The sequence below is a fragment of the Punica granatum genome, chromosome 2, assembly GCF_007655135.1.
Source record: "Punica granatum isolate Tunisia-2019 chromosome 2, ASM765513v2, whole genome shotgun sequence".
Classification (NCBI taxonomy): Eukaryota; Viridiplantae; Streptophyta; class Magnoliopsida; order Myrtales; family Lythraceae; genus Punica; species Punica granatum.
Window position 1 is genome coordinate 11,872,120 of NC_045128.1, and position 17,032 is coordinate 11,889,151.

At 38.9% G+C, this 17,032-nt stretch overlaps 2 protein-coding genes across 4 annotated transcripts; one reads left to right on the forward strand and one right to left on the reverse strand.

Annotated features, from left to right (window-relative positions):
* Positions 1-291: 291 nt before the first annotated feature.
* On the reverse strand, positions 292-1,264 carry LOC116193657. Its single transcript, XM_031522397.1, has 2 exons — positions 947-1,264; positions 292-852 (listed from the first exon to the last, which is right to left on the reverse strand). Exons 1-2 carry the CDS (start codon positions 1,262-1,264, stop codon positions 292-294), a joined length of 879 nt encoding a protein of 292 aa, XP_031378257.1.
* Positions 1,265-6,202: 4,938 nt separating this feature from the next.
* LOC116197033 (carbamoyl-phosphate synthase small chain, chloroplastic) lies at positions 6,203-9,698 on the forward strand. Of its 3 annotated transcripts, none has more exons than XM_031527037.1 (11): positions 6,203-6,564; positions 6,679-6,890; positions 7,013-7,145; positions 7,506-7,594; positions 7,678-7,738; positions 7,824-7,891; positions 7,974-8,102; positions 8,221-8,330; positions 8,437-8,784; positions 8,918-9,083; positions 9,323-9,698. In XM_031527037.1, the coding sequence occupies exons 2-11, from the start codon at positions 6,773-6,775 to the stop codon at positions 9,370-9,372; spliced, it is 1,272 nt and encodes a 423-aa protein (XP_031382897.1). In that variant the 5' UTR covers positions 6,203-6,564; positions 6,679-6,772; the 3' UTR covers positions 9,373-9,698. The 3 variants fall into 3 exon arrangements, with proteins under 3 accessions (XP_031382897.1, XP_031382896.1, XP_031382895.1); XM_031527036.1 differs by having other exon boundaries at positions 6,210-6,611; positions 6,702-6,890; XM_031527035.1 differs by having other exon boundaries at positions 6,210-6,564; positions 6,702-6,890.
* Positions 9,699-17,032: the final 7,334 nt, after the last annotated feature.

Genomic DNA, 17,032 nt, shown 5'->3' on the forward strand with positions numbered 1-17,032 from the left:
CGTCGTTACTAGAGTTATTGGCATAGCCCGAAGACGACGCATTACGAGACATGCTGTTTGACAAATGATCGCCTGTCGGTGTGGACATAAGATCACGAACACTTCGTTAACAGTGAAACACATTAATCATAATCATTGAATTGCAAACAGAAAATCATCAACAAAAAAAAAACACACAAAACAAACAAGAGTTCAGTCATTTTAAAAAAAACCATAGTCAAATAGCCAAATAAAAATTAAAATGGGTTCACAGATTCTTCAAGTATGAGGAAGCTGCATTATCCATTCCTGTCAGTCGTCCTCCTTGAACCACATGAAAAGCCTCCGTGCTCCCGGATCAAGGAGGGCTTTGGCGGCTTTCACATACAGGGAGTGAGGGATTCTCGATTTCAATTTTGCCAACTCCTCCAGGGCTTCCTCGATGCTATTCTTCTCAGGTTTCTCAGGGCTCGTTACCGACTTGCTTCTCTTTGCCGACGGTGGGGTGTTCTGTGGCTGCGGCTTCGTGTAACTCTCCCTGAACAGGTCCATGCATTCCTGCATTTGTGAACTCTTGCTTAGACGTCTTTTCGGCGCTCTACGTCGAGACTCGGTTATCATGGGCTCTGCCTGAACATGGACGAGGTCGTCACTGTCATCGGAGCCTTCTTCGAGGTCGACATGTTGTTTCCCCTTCCCCTTCCCCCTAGATAAGAATTCCTCATTTAATCGGCGTTCTTCTTCTAACGTTGGAGGTGGATCGGTCGAGGAGATGCGCAGAGCACCGGTAGCCACTGAAGAACTAAAGAGTTGCTTCTGCAAATCGTAGTGGTTGCAGCCCTTGCTCCGAAATGCCTTGTATGCCCTGTTCTTCTATACGATGAAGTACGACATGACTCAAAAAAGATCAGTGACAATTCATTCAAAACAACCTTAGAAGCCGAACAAACAATTTATGAGAATGTACCTTTGCAAACATATCCCAAACATCTTGGTCGGCTGTGATGGTGTCTGTGTCTGCATCCCACCCAACGCTTGTATACCTAACTATTTCAGAGAATCGGGTGAAATTGGTTTTCATTCTCTGATGCTTGTCCTTTACCTTTTGCAAACACAGCTGTTGTTCTGGAAATAGATTTACCATCTCAGCTGTAATCTCCTTCCAAGTAGTTTTCTTCCATGTTGTACTGTGTGCTCTTCTCAGCTTCTCGAGCATTATGTTTATGAAAGCGAACTCCATTTCATCACTCCAGTCGATGATGATATTTTCGCCTTTAGGAGCCATAATGCATGCACTTGGTCTAGAATAACAATTATCTAACAATGCACTTAACAATGATCTATCAGTTGCGATAAACAACAGTATGCAACACCAAACTTAGTCAGTCTTTTCCTTCTTGAAATGCAAATAACATGCATCTTCCAGTTATGACAGAAAGCACAGTAAGATGGCAACCTTGAAAACAAACAAAAATTCTGAACCAGACCAGCATGGCATCAACGCATAGTAGCGCAACCACATTAGAAGCAGTGAAATTAACTGACCATACAAGGAAGACAAGCCCAGATAGTCCGAACCATAAACCCACAACAACATGGAAACATTATGTTAACAGATCAGGAAGAACAAGCTGATAACTTTGGCCTATTCCGGAAAGGACAACAAACAAGGCTCATTCAATCAGAAATCAGAACAGATCTATGAACCCCCACACAAGTAGGCGACATTACGGTAACAGGGCAAGGGCACCAGATGACCAAGGAGGTCTTGCTAAGCAGACAGCAATAAAATTTGCTCTACTATCAATTAGAACGCTTATTCCGATTAACTCAATAATCTTATATATCAGTAAATGCATTAATTTAGCAAATTATGCCTTAGCATGGAACCATTTTAGTAAAGTGTACAGGAGAATAGAAAAAACTATTGGATTAATCGAGGGGAAGGAGGAAAAAGAAGTTCAACTGATATTGCATATAACAACCTAAGATTGGTTTTTATCTAGACATATATTTCGCACGAAAGTTAATTAAATCCTCTGATATATATAAAATGATCCACTGCTTCAATTCTGTAATCAGAACTGCAAGTATACAGTCTGCAGAGAAGGAAAGGGAGAAGGCAATGGGGGCTATTAAACCGAAGGCGATAACAGTTTTATCACCGTCGAAATTCCACCAACTCTTGCAATCATAAATCATTAATCGAGATAGAGATCACAAGAATTACCTCACTGTTAATGCCTCTCCAAAACAACAACTTCCTGGGCTTTTTAAACCCCAACCCTGATGGAGACCAGCGAACTGGAGGGGCCCCGATAGCGACGAAAGTCGAGAATCTCTGGCAGCTGGTGACAGAGATGACGTCCTTCGCGAATCTCTCCTACAAAGGTCGTGCTTTTCACTGTTCTTCGCACCAAAGATGCACAAGGGCAAGATCACGGACGAACAGCCTGTTTGCAGAGAACAGCGTTCATAAGTCCATAATAATCGGTGAAATTTGTAAAATCAAATCAGTAAACAGACAGTTTCCGACCGAGGAGAACAAAGAAATTTCTTCGATTTCGGCCGATGCGCACAAAGCTCAGAAGGAAGAAGGGATCAATGCAGGAAGGATGAGGGGATGAAGAGGAGCGGCAGTGTCTTTACTCAGCTTCAACGGTTCTCTGGCTTGACACCGACAGGGGCCAAAAAAAACAAAACATATATTATATGCATTAGTCAAACTAACCAGCAGATCTGGGACCCACGGGTACAGATGCATGTTGCGGCCAATTTTGTTTTTCTGCTAGTTAAACAGAGCAGAGTTGAACCCATGCTCATTTGCCAAACAAACCCCTAAAAAGGGAAGGACGAGCAAGACCCACTACCTCCTAAGCCAGTGGTGTAGAAATCTTATACTGGCTTTCTCGCAATATGAAGAAAGTGACCAAAGAGGGGGAACCAGTCGAACCTGCTGGTCACCGGAGAAATCAAAATTTCAGAAAACACAATATATTTTGGGTGTTACCTTATGGGAAAGATCTTCCCATTAGACGCAATTTAGATATCACGCATATTGAAAAGAATGTGTTTGACAATATCTTCAACACCATCATGGACATCAAGGATAAGACGAAGAACAATGTTGTAGCTCAATTGGATATGCAAGAAATTTGTAGATGTCTCGAACAAAGTTTGGGATAAATGTCGAATGGACAAACCATGAAGCCGAAGGCCCAATACGTGTTGGCATTAATTTAGCGAAGAACCATACATGAATGGGTGATGAACCTCAGGATGCCTGATGGATATTTGTCGAATCTAGCAAAATCAATGGACGTTGACCATTGCACTTTCCAAGGATGGGAGAGCCACGACTGTCACGTGCTCATGGAACAACTGCTGCCCATCACCTTCAGAGAACTGCCAAACCACATTTGGAAGCCTTTGGCTAAATTCAGCAAGTTCTTTCGAGATTTGTGTTCAACAACTTTAAGACACGAAGACCTGGACGTTATGGAGCAGAACATCCACCCCCCTAACTGTATGGAATACTTGCTAATGCATTTTATTGAGGAAGCACTGTATGGAGGGCCCATACAGTACATGCGGATGTACCCTTTCGAGAGGTAACCCTATCTAAAAGCATTATTCAACTTTCGTTGACGATTTTGATATGCTAAACCTGCAGAGGATAATGATATTGTTTACAGGTATCTTGGGAAACTAAAATGGATCGTGAAGTAGAAATCTCAGGTTAAAGGTTCAATATGCGCGGCTTATTTAACTCGAGAGACAACCAATTTCTGCTCATATTACTTTGAAGACCATGTTCAAATGTGTACAACACGAGTGCCCCGCAATGATGATAGAGGTCCTTCAACTATTGCAACGCTGTTGTATAATGTTTTCAACCAACCTAGTCGGGCTTCCAGGTATCTCAGTGAAGAATATTTGAATGATGGGAACTAGAAGGTCGCACAATATATTGTGCCGATAAATTGCCCCGAAGTCAAGCCTTTCATTGAGTAAGAACATCTAAAGAATTATTCATGCCACATTGAGTAAGTTTAACATCTGATGATCATGGCTAATCACTTGCACGTTGGTATTGAAAATGCAGTTACTTTGTTAATAGTACGAATGTTGCTCCGAATCAAAATGTCTTCCCTTGGAGGTTCAAAATATTCGTAAGTACAACTTACTATAATCCCAATGTTATACGCATGGTTATGGGCATCGCGTCTTACGATAGGCATGTACTCGTAGGTACATAATCCCAATGATGGGATTAAAGATCCAGTGTTATTGGATCTCGCTTAGGGCCCTGCTATATGCGTAAGAAAATATACCACGTACTTCGTGAATGGATACGAGTTCTAGGTATATGATTACGGGTGGGGAAATGCGACGTGCAATACTGGTATATGGTTTACAGGGGATTTGTGGTGATGGTGTTAAGAGTGATTATTACGGCATCCTAAACAAGATCGTAGAATATTAGTCTATGTTGGACTGCTAAGCAAGACGACCGTCCTTTTCCAAGGCCAATGGTTCAACCCAACATCATCTCGTAAATACGACGACATTGGCATTGTCGAGGTAATGCGTGGTGCCAAGATAGGGGATGACGATCCATTCGTTATTGCCTAGCAAGTAAGACAAGTTTATTATGTGTCATATCCGACTCAAGATAGAAATAGATTTCAATGATGGATTGTTATTAAAACGAAACCAAGTGACAAAGTAGAAGTTCCCGAGGCATTGGAGGTCGCTCCACAGAGGAACGAGGGTCGTCGCTGCTGTAGTTCTTAGTGACTTGGACGAGTTGGACCCCAGCTGAGCTGCACAGGGAAGAGACAAAGACGAGAGAGGTTATCGGGTGGTGGCTGTACAGGGGAGGTCGCCGCTTGGGGTTTGGGCTTCGCCGGAGGTCGAATCGTGCAGAGATGGAACCCTCCTCTTCCCTTTTTCTCCTTTTGCCGATAGGGTTCTTTCCCTTTATTATATATATAAATTGTTTTTCTTTTCTCCTTTGTTTTGGGCAGGAGGCGGAAGAGAGAATTGGGGAGGGGAATGTGTAATGTCTAGGGCTTCGCAAGAGAGTGGTAGTACATATAGGGGAAATGGATGGCATGAGAATTTTTCATGATTTATTCCGTTAGGCATGTCAAACCTGTCATGATTTCATTGTTTCGCGCATTGTTCAAATAATGGCTTATTTCTCAATCCTCGAGAGAGGTCATGGGGTGAGCTATATGTCACTTCGAAGCTAACTCGATGACCTACTGAATGCTCCCAAGAATCTCTGAATTTGGTCCCGAATTGATCGAGATACGCCTGCTCAAACTTGGACTCATGCAGCTCCAGTGCACTGTTTTGGTATCCCGACTTTTAAAAATCACATCTCTTAGCTCTGATGGGCCATCGGGGTGATCTTTGCGCTACTGTGTCACCGACTTACTGAATTTCAATGGAAAAATATTGACCTCTGGGTTGGGATGGGGCTTAGATTTATTGAAATATGAAGTACAGAGAAGTTGTTTTCTCTGTTCAGTATCTCTAATGTTCGGACTTCGAGAACTCGTATCTTGGGATCCGAAATGAGTTATGAGCGTCATAAAATCCTAGAATGTACGTCTCATTGGGCTCCTTCCTCCTGTGAAAATATCAGCCATCCTCGATGTGTCAATATGCCACTCTAACTGTTTTGCCCCAGACTCTCCTTTTGCTTTGGATGCCTTTATCCCTAGGTTAAAATGAGGTGTCTACAGAATTTATTTATTTTTAACTAAAGCAGGTCGGGGCAGATCAGACTGCCCCTCGTAAGGGCAAGCTCGAATCCGCATGGCCTTACCCGTGCCGAGGCGTGTTTTTATCTGTGAGAAAGCAAGCTCTCTAAGAAAAGTGATTCTTAAGGATGGCAATATACCTGGCGTGTGCGGATACATGAACTGGCCTGCCCTGTTTGGGGCAGGAATTAATCGGCCCGTGCCAAAACAGGCCAAGCATGGGCATCGATAATAACTCGTGAGCAGGCCAGGTCGAGCCTGGATGCTATTTTTCAAATGAAATTTAATTTTTTTTAATTTTTAATTTTTTAATATTTTATATGCATTGCATATTACCATTTAATCGAGAAGTTGCACGTGTAGATTGACCTGTACGATAAAAAAAAAAAGTAAAGGCAGCTGGCTTGGCACTTTTAACAATGTGATATATATATATATATATATATTTTGTTTTATTTTCTTCCGTTTTGTCAATTTCAAGCTCTCTCAAACCCTATCTCCTTGTCTCTTGCTCCGCCTCCACTGAGCGCTCTCGGCTCTGGTCTTCGCCTGCTGGGGCTCCACAGGACCTCTGCTCGTCCCCTGCTCGGTCGTCTCCGAATCGTCTCCTTCCTGATCCGGCTCTGGTCATCTTCAGCTACAGCTCGTGCTCGTCTCCTGGTCCGAAAGGCTCTGCTCGTTTGAGAGCCTCTTGTTCGGGCTCCTTCTTTGCTCGTCTCCTGGTCCGCTGCTCCGGCTCCTTGATAAGAACTGAGCTCACGAAGAACCGAGCAACCGAACCTCACAGGACTCGAGTTCTCTCTGGCTGGTGGTTGGTCCCTTCCTCCGCTCCCGAGCTGGTTAATTAGTTGCTCATTTGTGGGTAGTGTGATTAATTGCTGGTTATTAATTAGTTGATGGTGATTGAACTATGTATGTATTGAAGGTCTATTCTGCTGTGCCGTGCAGTGCATCTGCATTCTTCAGCTGATTCCACAGAGAGGGACAGAACGAGAGAGAGGGAGAGGGAGGGAGAAGCAATGGCGGCAAAAGCTGTAGACTTTCTGATCACCGGCTTTGCTGTACCACCGAACTCGTCGAAACTCCGGCATTTCAGAGTCAGTTGCTCGGTCCCCGTGTCCTCCGGCGCTTCCACAGGTATCCCTATGCCGTGCCACTCATTTCCGGAATCTCATTAGAGTGTGCATAGAGCCAACAATAAAAAGCTTTTTTTTTTTTTTGACTCGTAAGGTAAATTGAAATTGGTGGGTTGATTTCAGGAGTCGCTGAAAGGCCTTGGAAGGTGGCTGACGCGAGATTGGTTCTTCAAGATGGCTCGATTTGGAAGGCCAAGTCGTTTGGTGCTTCTGGGACACAAGTCGGTGAAGTTGTATTCAATACTTCTTTGACTGGGTAGGGAGAAAAAAGATTTCCTTTTATCATGACCCTGTGGAAAAGAGCTGCTCCTGTGCAAAAATGAAGTGTCCAATCAAATTGATCGAACTAACTCAACAGAACATGCGAAGATAGAACTCGAGAACCAATTTCACGTGGGCACTGGATACTTTGTCATGTCCAAAAAATTATGTAGCAGTTTCTCTTTTCACTTAGTACATTATCTTGAAGTTTTTTCATGAATAATTCTTACTTTGAAGAAGGATTACATACATCGATGGCCGTTTCGTTTGCCAAAGATCTCTGCCTAGCTTCGTGGGTTGGCTGATTGTGAACATATCAGCTCTAACTTTAAGTTTTTTTGTGCTGGGATTGCAGGTACCAGGAAATTCTCACTGACCCTAGTTATGCTGGGCAGTTTGTCCTGATGACGAATCCACATATTGGGAACACCGGAGTTAATTTTGGTAAGTCAAGTTTTGTATTCTCTGGCTTAATTAATGATCTTATACTTTTAGCTTAATGGTGAGCACTGTCCATCCCTCATTAGATGATGAAGAGTCGAGGCAGTGCTTTCTGGCTGGCCTTGTTATCAGAAGTTTAAGTATAAGGTTTGCTTTTTTCTTCTTTCTATTCTTTAAATGTGTTCATGGGGTTAGGTTGATCTGATTTTTTATTTTTTGTGGCATTCTGTAGTACATCAAATTGGAGATGCACAAAAACACTTGGTGATTATTTAGCAGAGAGGAACATTATGGGAATATGTAAGCAACTGACGAATTAATTTTCAAGTTGCCCTTTTCTTTTAGTTCATTTGTTGATTTCAAGGTTTTATGTGCGAGGCAGATGATGTAGACACCCGAGCAATTACTCGTCGTTTAAGAGAGGATGGAAGTCTCATTGGTGTGTTAAGCACAGAGCAGTCAAAGACAGACAAAGAACTTCTTGAAATGTCTCGCACCTGGGACATTGTGGGTGAGGACTTTACTTAATGAGCTATTTGACTAAACGCTAATCACTAAAATCTAGAAATTATAAAAAAAAAAGTTCTAGCTAAACGCTAATCACTAAAATCTCCTCTGAATTTCTGTAGGTGTTGATTTGATAAGTGGTGTTTCGTGCAAAACTCCTTACGAGTGGATTGATAGGACAGATTCCGAATGGGGCTTCAACTCCAACGGTAGAGGTGGAGAGAGCTTCAGGGTCTGCACTTTGACTAAACATCTCCTTTTATTTTATATATGACGGTCATACTCTTTGATAGACCCCACTGACTTGTCTCTATAATTGTTCATGAATGGATGTGAAGGTTGTTGCTTATGATTTTGGGATCAAGCAAAACATACTGAGGCGCTTGGCATCATATGGATGTAAAATTACTGTTGTCCCTTCGACGTGGCCTGCATCAGAAACCCTCAAGATGAACCCAGATGGAGTTCTTTTTAGCAATGGCCCGGGAGACCCATCTGCAGTTCCTTATGCTGTCGAGGCAGTTAAGGAAACAATAGGGAAGGTTCCCGTTTTTGGGATCTGCATGGGTCACCAGTTGCTAGGGCAAGCATTAGGCGGTAAAACCTTTAAGATGAAATTTGGTCATCACGGAGGCAACCACCCTGTTCGGAATCTTCGCAATGGCCGTGTTGAGATTAGTGCTCAGGTGGATCCGTCTTATGAAATCTTTAATTTTTCTTCAAATAAAGATTGTGTTGTACTTTGCGTGTAGCATAATTCCTGCAATTTGCTCCTTACTCTCTCTCTTGTGGTTCGTCTCAATTCAATTGATGTTGTAGAATCACAACTATGCCGTGGACCCGGCGTCGTTGCCTGAGGGTGTGGAGGTGACTCACATAAATCTCAATGATGGAAGCTGTGCGGGCCTCGCCTTCCCTTCAATGAACATCATGACCCTCCAGTATCATCCAGAGGCATCCCCCGGACCCCATGACTCGGATTCCGGTAAGTTGGATTTTTCCCTTTCCCTTAGCTTTCCTTTTACAGCAGTAGGGTTAATTCAGAGAAGGTGCATAAGCCATATATAAACCAAAACTGTGTACAACCGTTACCTGGAAGACAAATATCAAGAGTCGGATGCAACATTTAATTAGTTTCTTAGGTTGCACTCATTTGCATGCTATCAGCTGTAGGTTCTTGATTTCTGCTTTCTGTATTGATTGAGGGTTATGTGTTTATTGCAGTCTTTGGGGAATTCATAGAACTAATGAGACAAGCTAAAAGAAGTGCTTGAGCGAGACATGAGCTTCTGAATTTAATCATTAGCTATATGGACGAATCAACCAATTGATCAAAGATGGATGGATGCCTATCAGAGAACCAGTTTGGGCTATTGCATCATGAAGTTGGCGTTGATTTATCGCAGTTTTGTTCGGAGAATGCGTAGCAGCCTTTAATCATTCATGTAGATTGGGCATCAAGAGAAGAGACCCATTTGTAATGCGAGTTCTTTTTTCATAGCTCGTTTGGTATGTGATTACTGCGTAGCTTAAATTTGTATGGTTAGTATGTGTTGTTAACGGTGTTTGACTAATGAAGGCATTAGTATTTGCTTTAGCACCAAACTTTCTTCAAGCTTGTCGAGACCTAACCAACACCGGCCTCAATTCAATTTGAGGATGGGCTCGGCCACCTCGACAAGTGGAGTTTAAGGTGTAAAAATCAAGATTTCTCAGGCAAAATAGTATGGGGAATCTTCTGTCATTCTTTCCATGACGTGTAGTATATATGACATCAACAATTGACGGATAGAGAGGAGCCATTTTATTTTCTTGACTGATGAAATTAGATTACAGCAGTACGCTACAAAAGAGAAACCCACCAACAAAAGCATGAAATTGCCAAAAGGACCTTGGTCGTGCTAATAATTAGTGATCAAGCCTCTCACCCGTGATCAGATGAGCGCCCTAAATGTCCTTGGGCATGATGGTGACCCTCTTGGCGTGGATGTTGCAGAGGCTGGTATCCTCGAAGAGCCCCACCTGGTATGCCTCCGCTGCCTCCTGGAGCGCCGCCTCTGCGCTGCTCGGAACTCAGCTCCACCTTAAAGTCCTGGGTGATCTTCCTCACGAGCCCCTGGAGCGGAGACAAAAAATCGTTCGTCACACTTGTTAGTTATCTATACGAAGACCAATTTGGCGGTCTGCCAATTGGATTCCTGGTTTTGATGTCAGCTTTATCCATTTTGAGACTCCTTAGTTGTTCGTATCTAGCTTAATTGTCTGATTTTAATTCATCAACACATTCTCTCAATTTTTGATGTTGGGATCATCAGCCCTCGAACTAATTGATGACCAACCGGACAATGTATCATGTTGTAATTAGTTTGAGACTAATCTTGGTTATAAATTAATCACGCCCTTGGTCCATGTCAAAGTACGGTTTGGGACAATTACAGATGCATTAGCCGATGATAATTTTCCCTACACGCTTCCTCTGCCTCACCACCGAGCCATAGAGACTAACGAGAAGAATGAGATCACCCAAAATGTAGTTTCATTATGTCGAGAAGCAAATAAAATGACCAAAAAAGAAATCGTGTAGACCACATCACATATGTTTGATTCATCGCACGATTATTGGTACTGCCTGTGGTTGTGCGCACACTCATGTCAGATAGAAGGAAAGATCTGTGAATAATGGTGCCTGCATATGAATTCCATCTAACAATGCATATAGATAAAAGGAAAACTTGAACTGCCTCCCTCAGATCAGAATCAGATCAGGTCTGCCTCTTGGTTGGCTCAGGAGGAATGCTTTGCTCGTGCCCGAAGATGTTCTCGGGATCGACTTTACTCTTCACTTCCAAAAGCCTATAGAAGTTCCCTCTGAAATACTTAGTTCCCCAAGCACTTGCCTCCTCCATATTATAATCAGTGGCATTCTTCCTGTTCTTGTTCACCCCTAAGTTGAGGTCCTTGTGGTTCACATAGGTCTCTGTAGGGGACTTTTGTCACATAAGGACCTATGTAATCGTAAATCCTCCTCATATAGTTCACGTGCTTCGATGAGTCTTCATCCCCATCAAGTCAATACGTAAAATAGAAGATCTTGAACAATATTCCCCTCCTGTATGGGAAAGGAGTTGCTGTCTCGGGAATTCTATCCATTAGGGGTCCATACAATGGATAGGTTGTATCCTCGAGAAAGAGCTTCCACAGCCCGAGCAGCCCACTCTCAGGGATGGGCACCCACACAAAGTCCGACTTCACTTTGAAGTAGGTTGGCTTAATTGAGGGCATGGCGTGGCGGAGGAAATCGAGCCCTGTGGTGTTGGGGTACCCTGCCATGTAGAGGACAGACCCGATCCAACTTGTCTTGATGCAGTCCTTCCTAGTGTAGCCAAGCTCGGGGAATCCTTTCCCCATCACCTCGAGGAGTCTCCTCGCGCTCCCCAGGAACTGGTGTTGTATGATGCTGTCACAGTCCTACTGGTGGTTCCATTCTCATCTGAGGCCGCCAATATGACTGCTCTTAGGAAGAGGTCGTCATCGAGCTTGGGGACAACTTCCTGCCACCGGTGGGGGAGCTTGGTCTCGCCGTGGTATCCATTCCCATTTGAGGCCGCCAATATGACTGTCACGGTTTCTGGGACATTTAGCTTTATCCTCCATGAGAGGATGAACCTAAAGCTACCTTGTCGTCCTCCTTGGCTAGCCCGGAAGAGATCCTCCCCCATAGCTGCTCAGTTTAGAATCCTACCCTTCGAGTCTGCAATTTGAGCATCCAACACATTATCAGCCCCGAGGCTAAACTTCCTCATCATTGAACCATATGCACCTCCAGTGATGTGACTGCCGATGCCGAGGGTCATGCAAATTCCCATGGGAAAACTGTGAACGTTACTCTTTTTCCCATGGGAAAACTACGAAGGTTTTGTGCAGTAGAGTTGAGCACAGATGCCTTGGGTGTGTAGTATGAGGACAGAGGAACAAGAAGCTTGGAATTAGTTGATAGACATCGAACGAAGGTTTCTTCGATCGGACCGGAGCAAGCGCTCAGTTCAATTGATAGATGCAGGATGTAAAGAAGTAAAAATTTCAGGGAACTTGAAGACTCCATGGATTGACAGATCACTCTGTTGATCTTCTATGTCTGGTTCTGCATGAATTTTGGTTTATAATTACAATATAGCTTTCATTCACCGAAAAAAAAGAAAAAAGAAAAAAAGAAACACTATCCCAAAAAAAAAAGAAAAAGAAAAATCTTATTTGGTAAATTTAAATATGATGTTGTTATTGCGAAATTGGATTAACCGGTTTTAATTTTTCTTTTTGGGTGAAAAAAAGAAAAGAAGAAGAGAGGTTTTTGGAAAATCAGAGTAATTTTTCAATAATATCACCGATGTTGTTAGCTAGCTTATGGACATGGTCTTTGTGCCGAAATGCTTTCAGTGTATTTCGACCCCTACATCATGCATGTGATATTATGCCAATTTAATCTAATGCAACTGTCACGTTGAGTATAAATTTATTTGAAATAACTACTGCTTGGTGACATGGTGTAATAATTGCAAACTAGGTGAATATCCGCTCGTACGCGGGCACTTTTGTTAATTTAATTTTTAATTATGTTTAATTCATGTAATCTTATGAAGATTAAATACATTAATTAGAAGAATTCTTTATGTGAATATTAAATTAACTATGTTGTAGTAGGCAATCGTCCTTTGTCTATTTCTTATATGATAGAACGTAAATGTAGTATTAGATGTCTAAAGTACAGACTTATCTTTGATAATATCTTTACATTAGCATTCACTAGGCAATACCTCGATGAGGCTGTAGTTATCTTGAAATTTTTGACGCCGTATAATCTTCCTTCACGAAGTAACAATTTAAACAATCGATATGAGACTTTCTTATGCTTGCATGCATTAAAGAACCCTGATTTCATTACAAATAATAATAATTAAATAATAATCAAGTTTTGTAATTCAAAATAATATATTTAGGCAAAAATACCAAAACATACCTCTTCATAGGGAAAATCACGTCAAGGCTAATGACTTTATTAGTCCTTGTGTTCACGCATCCCACAATCTTGTGAATCTCACTCTAATCATCAATTTTGTCAATCAACACACTATGCCTCAGATGCTGTTCGTGCTCTATATATATATATATATATATATATATATATATATATATGGGAGTCCGTGCGTTGGACGAGATAGTAAATTAACTTGAAAAGAAATTATAATTAAAAATTAAGAATAAAAATTCCTTCGAGAATCAAAAGTGAAACAAAAATAATAAAATAAACAATAAACCTAGACAAACATACTTCCTAAGAGCTTGCGTACAGGGGTAGTCTTTAAAAAGATGAAACTTACATCACCAATTTAGAAAAAGAATATGAGAAAAAAAAGCAAAATTAGAGAAAAGAATAAAAAATAACAATAAAAATGAGAGAAGAAAATCAAATCATTAATTTAATGGGAAATTTACCTAAAATGACCCATGGTTTACCTGTTTTGTCAAATATATCATATGCTTTTTTTGGTCAAATCTATCATATGGTTTACTTTTTGCATCAAATCTATCCTGACGTTATCTTTTCCGTCGACATTTAACGGCCGTGCTAACGTGGCATCTACGTGGCAAGTGTGGCCCACTATCTCTCCACGTGCCACGTCAGCACGACCATTAAATGTTGACGGAAAAGATAATGCCGTGATAGATTTGATGCAAAAAGTAAACCATGTGATAGATTTGATAAAAAAAAGCATATGATAGATTTGATAAAACGGGTAAACCATGAGCCATTTTAGTAAAAACCCCTAATTTAATCAACTCACTTGCATCTAAGGATAGACATATGAACCCCAAGGGGTTCGGCCTAGTGGTTAATGTGCACCTAAGTTTGCATCGAGATTCGGGTTCGAATTCCCTTGGGGCTATTGGAGCGCCTTTGGTGTAATTACCATCTCTGTGCGCCGCCAGGGGTTCACAAAGCCCCGGGGATTAGTCGAGCGAATCTTGGACATCCCGGGTTAGCCAAAAAAAAAAGAAAAAGGATAGACATATGTTTCGAGAGCTCGCATCTAGTTGTAGATATATTGTTTGAGAGCTGAATAGGGTATGATAATTCATATTTATAACTATCATACAAAATCTATATAAAATATAATATGAATTTTTTTCTTTTTTGGTGAATAAATCTAATTTATTTTTTAAAAGAAAATGTAATTCAGATATATCTATAAAATATTATCTAATTTATTTTTTTAAATAGATTTCTATAAAAACATATAATTTATAGATACTTTTCTTCCTATATATATTGAAGGTTGTCCATGTAGCCATATATTAATATATTTATATTATGTATAAATATATTTATTAATATATACTTATTTTCATGTTAATATTGATGTGATGAACTATTAATTTTATTTTAAAAAATTCAATATTAGTAAATAATATTGTATATATAAAATAAAATCTTCTCTTTTATTTCAAATACATTATTTCATATAAATTTTAAAAAATTAAAGAAATCAAAAAATTTGATTTTATGATGAGATATCTTTAAAAAAAGAATTTTTTTATCAAAAATAACTTCGAAAATAAATAAAAATAAATAAAAACCTAGAAAACTCCTTTTAGAAAATATATGCTAATATATACTTATTTTGATGTTAATATTGATCTGATGAAATATTAATTTTTATTTTGAGAAATTCAAGATTATTAAATAATATATATATATATATATATATATAATAAAATCTTCTCATTTATTTCAAATACATCGCGTTATATAACTTTAAAAAATTAAAGAAATCAATAGATTAGATTTTATGATGAGATATCTTAAAAGATATTTTCATTTAAAAGTAATTCTGAAAATAACGAAAATAAGAATATAGAAAATTCCTTTAAAAATATATATATATATATATATTCAAAAAAATAATATATATATACACACACACACACACACACACTAATATGTACTTATTAAATTTCATTCAGAAACCAAGTATTCTGAGGCCATATATTTATATATATATGTTGTATGAATATATACTTATTTTGATGTTAATATTTATGCGATGAAATTTTTAATAAAATTCCAAGATTATTAAATAATATCTATCTATACCTATAATAAAATCTTCTCATCTATTTTAAATACATTATGTTATATATACTATAAAATTAAAGAAATCAAGAAATCAAATTTTATGAGGAGATATCTTTAAAAAATATTTTCTGTTAAAATAATTCCTAAAATAAAAAAATATAACGTAGAAAATTTCATTCGGAAAGTTCATATCGCCTTTAATTGGAGATCGCCATAGTATCCAAAAGATTTTATGATATTTTCGGTCTTTTTTAAATAGAAAATTATAACATAAGATAATTATGAAAGATTTTGTTACTAATTTTATAATAAAATATGATTTAAAATTTTTAAAACTAAAAAATTGAGAAAATTATATTGAGAAACGGGGCGCGTCCTGAAACTCGTATCTTGCTTATATATATATATATATATATAATCTGCGCTATTATTGAAGTGGAAACTGTATATATTTACGTTTGTATAAAAACTATAAATGACAACTTATTGAAGTGGAAATTCGAACCTATATATATTACGCCTACTTTTATATTATTATTTTTCGGTTACAAAGGAGGCTCCATGCCTGGTGCAATGAAAGATAAATCATAAATAACTAATAAGAGGGCACGGATAGTTTCACTAGGTGTCGAACCTGCAACTTCTAAGTCAACAGGCGATGATGTGCACCATTACGCTACACTCTCTTTTGATGCCTACTTTTATATTGAAGTGGCATATATTACGCCTACTTTTATATCGAAGTGGCAACAGTTGCACTTCTTTTCATTATATAAGAACAATCAGATAGCATGTAAAACATGAAAGATGAAACCGTGAAATACGAAATATATAATCCAATATAAGAACAAAGAATTAATTTTGACATGTTATGCTAGATAGTTTCTTTATAATTTATAATAACGTTCTTTTACTCGGATTTTCGGAATATACCCGTTTGGCAACACAATAATTTTTTTAACTCTACTCCACTTATCTTCAATTCAACAATACAATTATTACTTTTCCCAGTTTTTTCAATTAACCATTAAATTTAATTTTTAATACTAAATTCTCTCAACTATTCATTACTTTTTTTACAATTCAACGACACTATCATTATTTTCTCTCAACTATTCATTACTTTTTCACACTTTTTCTCATAATTTAACAACACAATCATTATAAACTAATTAAAACCTAAACTCAACTCTACTCAACTCTAAAACCAAACACAACAATATGTGATGTATATAGTCTATTGCATATTTTGTTCTCTTGTATATATTGTTGGGCTATATGAATATAATATATATATATATATATTCTATTACAAAATTAATGATAAAAGAATATGATAAGTTTCATTAATAAAAAAAAATGACGCGGTGGTGTGAGAATTCAACTCGGAATTCCGATTATATTTTTGATGATATGGCAGCGTTAGAATTCAGCTTGAGACTTTATTTTCGGAATTTCGATTCTATTTTTTATTTTTGATAATGTGACAGCTCTAGAATTCGGCTCAGGAATTTATTTTCACATATATATAATTTGAGCTAGAAGACCACACTAGGCTGAATTGAACTCTTCCACGAAAACTCAAGTGGCAGCTTCTGGCGCATCTTGGTGGATAAAAAGGGACGGCGCACTATCAGTGCAGATTTCCACAGTTGAAATTATCCACCAGAGATACTTCATGGTTATGGTGAATTGGCTCCGGAGCAAGAAAAGAATAAGGACACGACCAGCTTGCAGGCTATGCTTTTAGAAGAGTGCATGATTATGAGAAAATAATAAATTGGCGCGGAAATTCTCATTAA

Coding starts and splice junctions, on each gene's coding strand:
- LOC116193657 (XM_031522397.1), bottom strand. CDS start 1,264: ATGGCTCCTAAAGGCGAAAATATCATCATCGACTGGAGTGATGAAATG. Junction 853..946: donor TTTGGGATATGTTTGCAAAG/GTACATTCTCAT, acceptor TTCATCGTATAG/AAGAACAGGGCATACAAGGC.
- LOC116197033 (XM_031527037.1), top strand. CDS start 6,773: ATGGCGGCAAAAGCTGTAGACTTTCTGATCACCGGCTTTGCTGTACCA. Junction 8,331..8,436: donor GAGGTGGAGAGAGCTTCAGG/GTCTGCACTTTG, acceptor ATGGATGTGAAG/GTTGTTGCTTATGATTTTGG. Junction 9,084..9,322: donor ACCCCATGACTCGGATTCCG/GTAAGTTGGATT, acceptor TGTTTATTGCAG/TCTTTGGGGAATTCATAGAA.